We start from the raw sequence: 9,336 nt of genomic DNA on the forward strand, positions 1-9,336 counted from the left end.
TACCTTGCCCACCAGGTATATTCAACAGGACCAGCTAATGGCCAGCTAAAGTTTGAAGCTGGTTCTAACTGGATTTTACATTAGGGACGCCATAACATTCTTAAATTATTCAGTCCATTACAAAATCTCCATTACACCTTTTTTCGAAATTGACAGCCAGAAATGGGCACCCTTGCAAATGCCTAGTTCACATTTAGACGCGATTGTGCTGATTGGTTGTTTTGCTGGCTTGAGGTCAGTATCATGAACAGAAAGTAATGAAGTCATCCACCTCCCATTCCGCCCAAGAGCTCTTTCTCACTGTTCATACTTTATCATCTGTGACATTTCATCGTCACAGGATGACTTTACTGAGACGGAGACTTGTAGTTTTTATCTATTCAAAAACGCTCCTCTGACACAGTTCATGCAGTTAATAATTCATATAGTTAGTTGAGTTATATTGGTTCTTCGATATCACAAACTTACTGTACTTAACTTCATAAGTAAGTAAGCCTATAATATGATTAAACATTGGAATATTTAGTTTGTCAAAACTCTGCAAAAGCTACTGAAGTTTGGTTAAAGTTCCAGTTTGCTCTTCGTGTATGATGGTTGAATTTTGTTTGTTGGGTGAACTTCCCTTTGCAGATCACATCTGGTAACTGCTACCAGATTAAAACTTTCGTTTCACAGGGCACACGTCTAAAAGCTCTCCATTAACAGCCGTTAGATTTTTTACATATAGCCTACTTCCCGAAATGCAATTGGAAACTTTTCCCATCGCATTAAACCCGATTCGTTCCAGTTTATAACCCCACCAGCACTCCTCAGACTTTCCAAATAAAACGGATCCAGCTGTTTGCGGCTGTGCGCCCTCCGTGCGTCACACGGCTCTGCTGCTCGGCAGACCGGCGGACGGAGGGAGAAGGAAAGATGTCCGCTATCATGCTGTTGTTGGTTTCTTTGAGTTTGTGTTTGCGGACGACCGACGGTGCGGCGCAGAGCGGGGCAGTGGACCTGCGGGAAGCTCTGGAGCGGGGCCCGGTCAGTCTGAACGACATGTTCCGAGAGGTGGAGGAGCTGATGGAGGACACGCAGCACATATTGGAGGAGGCTGTGGACCAGGTCTGCGTCATATTTTATTCATCCATACAAGGGCAGAGTTGGAGGCTATATGACAAATAATTACCACAAATAGCGAAATTCATCATAATCACAGCAGTGGAGCTGTGTCAGTCGCATCACATTGAAGTGTTTTGGTAGTCAGCTTCATTTTGATACCAGGCTGAAGTAGGCTACGTGTTCACCACACATAGTTTACATATCTGTCCTGAACTAATAGTCACTAATAGTCCTCATCAGAATGCTAGTTACTCAAAATGGATTTTGTCCAGTCAATCCAACAAAAGAAAAGATGGAAAACCTTAGCCCAATATACTTGTGTGACTTAGAACTTTACACAACCAATTTCCCTTTAGCCAGCTGAGGCTCCTGGAAGGCAGCAGTGAGGTCTGTTATTTCCCCCTGGAGTTGGACGTCTGCAGGTCTAATAAGTCTGCTGATGTTTCAGTATGGTCACTGTATGGTTTTGATCATTTGTGAACTACTGGTTCACAAATGATGAACTTCCTCTCATGTCACCCAGGACATGGAAATCAACATCATTTAGCAAACTAGCCACTCTAGAGGATTCATATTCGCCCTCCCCATATGGAAACCTGATATGGACATAATGGAAATGCTGTGTGCTTTATTAATAAACGGTTAATAAACGGATTCCATGTGTACCCGAAAATTCAACACAACAGATAACTACTGAGAGTGCTAAATCAGCTTTGACGTCACTGGATCTGCATCCTAACTACCACAATGAGACGAAGAAGATGATAACAGATGGAGATGGAGCGGTGCAGGTCCTAGATAGAGCTGACAAGGTAGGGGTTCACTTTTGACAATGTGTTCAAATATGTAAACTCTTTCATCTCTCAGTGATCATGATTTCATAAATGGACAAATACAAATGCTGTGGTTAGTCCAGTGATTGTAGGGATAAGGGTAATTTTCCCTTTTCTGATACATCCTGTCACTCCTTTTGCCATTTATAGGAGACTTATAATAAAACAGGAGATATTCATCTTTCACACATCCATATGGAGATTTCTGGCCATTTGAACGGTGTGGATCACGTGAGTCTTCTGCTTCCTCTGTCTGGTCTATGTGAATAATTAGAGAACTAATGCATTGTGGTGTGTACGTTTCCTAGTGATTTAATTTCAGCTGACATTATTAGAACTCTAAAAAAATAGCTGAAGAAGATATAATGCTCATAGAGTGGGGTTTTTGAGCATAGCAGTGTAGCTTGTTGATAGCTTGTGGACTAAGGACTCTGGAAGTGTATTTTAATTATTTTTAGACAGACACAAAAAATCTAACTGCCCTGTAGAATTCCAGAACAATTGTTTCCCTTATAGTAGTTTATAAAGAATGAGCTCATTCAGCAGACAGACCTAACATACTTTTCACAGCTTGGATTGAGGTTATTATTGCTCTTACTGCCCGTTTTGTCATTTTCCTTTCCTACAACGGTTGTTTTGATCTTTTGCTTTCCTGGCAGCTGAACAGCAAGTGGTTATGTTAATAGACCCTGCTGCTGGAAAAAATGACAGGGAAGCAAGTCTGCCAGGCAGGAAAAGGTCTGCTCTTCTAAAAAGACTAACTGTATACATGGAGTCACACTCGAATTACACTGAAGGAAGTCACAGTTAAATTGGTGGACGCAGCACTTCATAGAAAACACCCAGTTGGTTTCTAGATGTCTGTAGGTAGCTAATTTGTTTTAATGGCTTTTATTAGCTGGAATGTTTACAATAGTTGAATAAACTATAACACATATACCTACTTATTAACTGTTACCGCTTCATACAGATGTCTAGGAAGTAAAAGTAAAATTGTTTTAGACATCTGTGGCCACTATGTTTACCTGTTGTTTCAAAGTAATTCAGTTACAGTTAAATATGAGTTGTCGCATAATTATGACTTAGCATCATGAGACCAGTATCATAATTTAAAAGAACATGCTTTGCATCGCTTGATTATCAGAAAACTGTCTATTTTTTCCTTTTGTCTTATTTGATCATTTTCCGCATTTTATGAGATAATCTGTAATCGCCATATAAAACAGTAAAATGGAATGATTATACTAACAAAAGTTAATAATTGCATTCACAAAACTAACAAAACAAAGACTTTTTTTCAAAATCATGCTTTCCGTATCTTGATTAAGCATTAAGCCTGATTAAGTAGCCCTTAGATTTGTATGTGATTACTATGAGAACAGATCCTAGTCATTACAGATCTTGTAATTTTGAGATAGCTTTCAAGTATTTATTAGGATACCTGTTAAGCCCTATCCCTTGGAATGCCTAAAACAACATACCTATAATGAATCAGGAGTAGTTCCTCAACCATAAGGCTTATATGCATAATTCTGACCTCCTCTGAAAGATAAGGAGCGAATATGAATCCATTGTAAGTAAACCTATTTCTATTACAATTCCAGAATAAATGGAGCTGCAATGAAGGAAAAATAATATTTAAATCCATGCCTCATATAAATCTAAGTTTCAAGGGAATTTAATTATAATGGATTGTAAGCAAGATCCCATGGATATTGACGCAACTGAATACCTCCTACTTAAAAAAAAAGTAGGGGGTAGTCTCTGACGTGTGCAAGTAGGTGCACACAGGGGGTTGACAGAAAAAAAATACTGGGGAGAATTGCCTATCCTGCATTTGACCTTGAAGGTCAAAGTCAAAAAGCTAACTTTATTCAATTTTCAATTTGGAATCAAAATCGTGACACTTCAAATCAATATTCATGTAAGTGACTCCATGCTATAAGAAAGATAAATGGGCTGAAACATTTGTTTTTAGATTCATCTGAATGAGGGGATTAGGAAGGTATCAGGTTCGTTGCTGTCTTGCGTCATCTAGTGGCTGTATCAAAATATTAAGAGCCAGAGTTCGCTTGGACCTGGAAGTGAAGTTTGAGCCAAGATGGCACATGTCTCCTTTCCCAGCCTCTTATCTCTGGGGTTCTCTGGGGGTTCTATACATATCACATAGGCCCTGCCCTCTAAGAGCTGTCATCCCCAGGCGCATGTGCAGCCGTAAACTAAACTGACTGAAGTAACTAAAACCCTTGATGACCCTTTGATCTATTATTCCACGAGTCACTGAAACACTCTGCCTGGGGATCTGAGGACTGCTGCAATAATGCATGTTTTCAGTGACTAGCCTTCTAAGTTTCTACACTGATTTCTCAAAGGCAGCCCATGTAAAGATAAAGACTAAAAAAAGGTGACGTTACCCATTTTGTTGCATGCTGTATTTGTTATGTTCCAGCAGATAAGTGATGAAACAGACATTGTTTTTACATCATATTTATATACTGCATTTCTAACTCAGCTGTAGTGGAGTTTGACAGAAGAACACGTTCCAGAGATCTAAACATTTGGTTTGGTGAAACAGTCACCAAGGCAGAGATCATCATGGTGGAGCAGGAGATGCTCATTTATTTACCCTTTCAGCCATATGCAGTAACAAGACTGTCTCAGTTCCCTTTGGTCCTGATTTGCCGTTCACTTTTGACCAAGTTATGTTTAATCATCAAATAAATCAAGTGAAGAGGAGAGAGAGGTGTGAAAACTCTTGAGATTTAGCCCTACTGTAAAATCAGATGTCACTAATGTCCATCAGACAGTTTCCCTGGAGATGGACTGTGCCTGGCAGAAACACTCATTAGATGGGGGTGCAGCGGACAACTGTTACTGTGTTACAAGAAAATATAAATCGTAATTAGATTTGATTTACAGACATCTTATGAACTTATATTGTCGATTAATGCAAGTGTTGCCCTATACTTTAATAAATAGAACATAATTCAAATCAAAAAGTTGTTTTTGTCTTTACAGCCACAAGACAGGGACAATTTGACAACATTTTAAAGAACTGACTGTATATGTAACTGTTATCTGTCAACCCAGGAGTGCATGGTGGACGAGGACTGTGGTCACCTGAAGTACTGCCTGTATGAGATTGAGAACTCCAAGTGCCTCCCCTGCATACCAACGGACATGGTAGGGATTCAGTCAGCTTTGCTTTTGAGGTTGTTTGTCTAGTTCAAGCTTCACTGATCCGTTTTTTTATTTCAACAATGGATGAAATGGATAAGTTAATGCTAAAGTGGTAACTCGTAATGACCAGCAACTGGTGGCAACCAAAGCCTTGGAATTTAACCCTAGCCCCTCTTGCTGTGAGGCGCCAGTGCGAGCCACCGAACCATTGTGCAGCCCTAGAGGCTACCACTCCAACCAGTATAAAAACATGGATGATGATACAAATAATAAAAACAGTGATAGCTGAAGTGTTAATCATGTACAGTAAATCAGCAGTAATCAACGAAATCTCACAAATATCTCATTGTTAAAATTCTACACATACTTTTTACTGGAAATACTATGAAATAATGGATGCTGGTACAAAAATATAAGAACCATGTATGCAGAAACGGACCATGTGTGCTTTACATGTTGTTTGTGTGTCCCCACTTAGCCCTGCAGTAAGGATGAGGAGTGTTGCTCAGACCAGATGTGTGTGTGGGGTCAGTGTACAGTCAATGCTACCAAAGGAACAGAGGGATCTATCTGTCAGGGTCAGAGTGACTGCAGGCCGGACCTCTGCTGTGCCTTTCAACAAGGTGAGCTTTAACAGGGACACCCTCAGAGATTCTTTCACATATTAAGTATGTGCTCAAATACATGCTGTATTCTTACACTATATTGTACAATATATATTTTTCAGCAGCACAGTTGTATCTACTATTACTTCTCAAATCCTTTTTTACATTGCTTGAAGATAGTACATTGTCTTGCTATTACCACTGTGGAAGTAAATTTAGGTAAACTGACAAACTTAAATTACCAAAACACATATTCTCACTGACACTGGAGACATCTAGCCATTTAGAAGCTTTTATTTGCCCGTGTCTTTAAGATTTTAGCTCCACCCCAATACAATGGATGTGTATCAAGTTAAACCACCGGAGGTCAGCAAAGTCAAAGTCTAAAGGGGCTGTTCTTATCTCTCTCTACCTTCAATGGAACTGAAGTCAAACCATCTCCATGTACAGGACATGGTCACCTAAACAGTATAACAACCATACAGTATCAAAAGGAAATGGTAAGGAAAAGAATATTGGCCATAAATTTAGTTATCCAGATGAAGTTAACGTCACACTGGTTGCCTCCAATAAAAAAGGATTCTTCTGTCGGATTTTGGATTATTGCAGAGATAAGGGTTAAATGTGTTTGATACTTACATGTTTTATTCTGCAAGATGATCTTCACAAATGAACAAGAATTTATCATTTTGAAATGGAATGCAATCAGCAGCAGTAAAAAGCTAACATTGGGCTATAAAGGAACTACACCACGGTCACATGAGCGGGAGTAAACACAACGTGGCTGTGGAGGCGGACGGGTCGGCATGATGGTGTTTAGTCGTCTCTTTTAGACACTTGTTAGCAACCGTCTTTTTTAAGAAATGTAAAAGCTCCTAGAATCACCAGAGGAATATTAACTGACGTATTTTAGATCGTAGAACAAAACACTCAAGTGTCTTCAGCTTGTGTTACCACTAACCTTATTTCAGACATTATATCAGAAAACCCATCGACTCTCAGACGATGGAACAGGAAGTTTAAAAATGCTGACATTTTTACTGGTTTTATAACTTAGCACTTACTGCAGCTCCTTATTACAGCCAGTTAGAGCTGAGGTATTGACATGCAGTATTTAGAAAACATGCACACTCTCAAATTGATTATTATTTCATCACACTCAGACCAAATAGCATACCTACATAGACCTTGTCTGATTTGACTAAATTCATTATATTTGGTGGTTCATATAAAGAAATACCATGATATCCATCTTAACTCTTCAAACATAGACTGAATGGAGGCATCCATGGAACAATACTCTTGTCTTAGACTGTTCTTAATGTCTGTGAAATTGGGCCTGGATATCTGACATGCGTTTTATATTTGGGGTTTATGTAAAACAGCAACAGCAGTAATAAAGTGACCACTGTGACTCTCATTATTTTTCTCCCTGCTTCTTTCTACAGAGCTGTTGTTTCCAGTATGTAATCCCAAACCAGAGAAGGGGGAGTCCTGTCTGAACCACCCCAACCTGCTAATGGACATGCTGGCCTGGGACCAGGAGGGTCCCCGTGACCACTGCCCCTGTGCCGACGACCTCCAGTGCCAACCTCATGGGTGAGAGCAAACAAAGTATTAATTTACACCCATAATCCCCCGGAAATGGGGATGTGTAGTAGTACAGATCTTAGGTTTATATGGGGGAATAAAACAATACCAAACTATTAGTACAATTATTTTGTTTCTCTAAATTGCTCCTTTTTTCTCTCACACAGACGAGGACGAAGATCTGTTTGTGGAGAGTAGTACTGGAGAAGGAGAGAGCATAACCGTCATGGAGCTACACTAACATCCTTACTGAACATTCCCCACAGAACAACCCAACAAATGTTCAACAATTTAGAAACGAATAGGATGTTGCTTCAGGGCAGGACTTGCACTATTATTTATGCCTTATGAATGAATGAAAATAGCCCCTGCCAAACACAGGGTGAATGTTGGCTGTTGCCAGTGACTTCCGGTCACCTGCCAGCATGGCAGATAGGATTTCTGTATTTTAAGAAATAATATTTGAAAAATAAGTTAAATAGTTGTGGATTAAGGTTAAATGATATATTCTATATTCATACAGTGTAGTGCCACAGACAAGTGCTCCACAGAGATTTCAGAAGTGACAGGCTGGTACAAATGTTCAGTGATCTGCCACATCGGCAAGTGAGGAAAATACTTCATTTTAGACCCTGCTTATGACCAATGTGTATCAACATGCAGCAAATTAAAGATTTGTTTTTACTTTTGACTGAGGACAGGGGGAAAACCAACCAACAGCTTCATGTCACTAGTTGGCTAATTTAAGGATTCAAGGATCATTTATTGTCATTATGTAACATCAGTTCACAATAAACACATGACAAACAAAACAAAAACAGTAGTAAATTCCTGTTGTGCATTTTTTTTTAATTTGCGTCAAATAGAATGTAAACAGCAGCAACAAAACCAATTCTCTGAACAGATAAAATTTGCCAACATCTTCACATTAAAAATTCAACATGAGTAAAAACATTGTCCATCAACTTTGACTGTGTTTGATCACCAAGCATCATGATGTAAACACAGAGTCCAGCTCCTCTGGTCCCACCGGAGTCCTGCTCTCTGTCCTGCTGTCTGCTCGTCAAGTGCAGCTTGATCCGAAATGAACGATGGATCCAACAGTTATCGACCTCCCGCTGCTTTCATCAATCTTATTTTCCTGCCACTGAACAGCAGACAGACAGCAGGAGGCTGGGTAGTGGAGCAGCCTCAGGTCCTAGCTCGGTTAGCCTAACTTCCATCTCGTCTCTCCTCCCTCTCCTCCCTGGGGCAGTTTGGTGGCGTTTAGTCCGGCAGGTCTGGCTGGTTGGTCGGTTGCACTTAATCCCCACACGTAGCTCACCTTTCTTATATTTAACGAAAAATTAAGCAGTTAAACATTGGGTTACGAGATTTCTTAAAAACACTTTGCCAGGGAATGAACCTCTTGTACATTGTGTATCACTAGACCTAGGTGAGCGGAGTACAGCAGCTCATCAGGCCACTCCACGCCGCCGTAGTCCTGTCGTTGGTCAGCCTAGACAGCTGAGGTAGCGAGGCCTGAGGCATACACTTTACAGTCCTACAGGGCTGCTACAAGCTAACTGTTGTGTTGGCTGACACAAGTAGCTAACTATGGCTTGATAAAAAAAAAAAAAAAAAGAGAAACATCTGCGTCTATGGGCCAGTCTCCTTTGATATGGACACAGATGGGCTTAATTTCTATTGTGGATGGACCACAGCAAAGAGAAGCTAGCCCTATTAAAGTGAAAGTCTGTCCCTTAGTTACACTGTTGGTCAGTCGAGTGTTGATCGTTGCTCTTTCATAATGAATAGGTGTGACAGTGTATCTGTACTGCTGTTTATTTACCTGAACTGCAGACTGATATGTTTCATTCACCCTGTTTGATACACATATTTGGTCATGTTTAATTGTGAAGCCTCCTTTTTCTGATCTGCTCCTTTTTCTCCAATTTGTTGCCCTATTATGCTGTTAATACAAATGTATTTGAAACATTTGCAGGAATTTGTTTTGTGAAAAATTCAGTCACTTGCCTGCTTCC

General features: G+C 40.0%; 1 protein-coding gene across 1 annotated transcript; it reads left to right on the plus strand.

The window, feature by feature from the left end:
- Positions 1-886: 886 nt before the first annotated feature.
- dkk3b (dickkopf WNT signaling pathway inhibitor 3b) lies at positions 887-8,123 on the plus strand. The gene is made up of 7 exons (XM_054620716.1): positions 887-1,107; positions 1,791-1,916; positions 2,088-2,168; positions 5,028-5,120; positions 5,596-5,740; positions 7,171-7,321; positions 7,480-8,123. Exons 1-7 carry the CDS (start codon positions 916-918, stop codon positions 7,508-7,510), a joined length of 819 nt encoding a protein of 272 aa, XP_054476691.1. The 5' UTR covers positions 887-915; the 3' UTR covers positions 7,511-8,123.
- Positions 8,124-9,336: the final 1,213 nt, after the last annotated feature.

Source organism: Anoplopoma fimbria, chromosome 19, assembly GCF_027596085.1.
Source record: "Anoplopoma fimbria isolate UVic2021 breed Golden Eagle Sablefish chromosome 19, Afim_UVic_2022, whole genome shotgun sequence".
Lineage (NCBI taxonomy): Eukaryota > Metazoa > Chordata > Actinopteri > Perciformes > Anoplopomatidae > Anoplopoma > Anoplopoma fimbria.

Bases quoted from the DNA above. Each gene is read 5' to 3' on its own strand.
- dkk3b (XM_054620716.1), top strand. From the start codon at position 916: ATGTCCGCTATCATGCTGTTGTTGGTTTCTTTGAGTTTGTGTTTGCGG. The intron at 1,917-2,087 runs GTAGGGGTTCAC...TGCCATTTATAG, and splicing joins TCCTAGATAGAGCTGACAAG to GAGACTTATAATAAAACAGG. The intron at 5,121-5,595 runs GTAGGGATTCAG...GTCCCCACTTAG, and splicing joins CCTGCATACCAACGGACATG to CCCTGCAGTAAGGATGAGGA.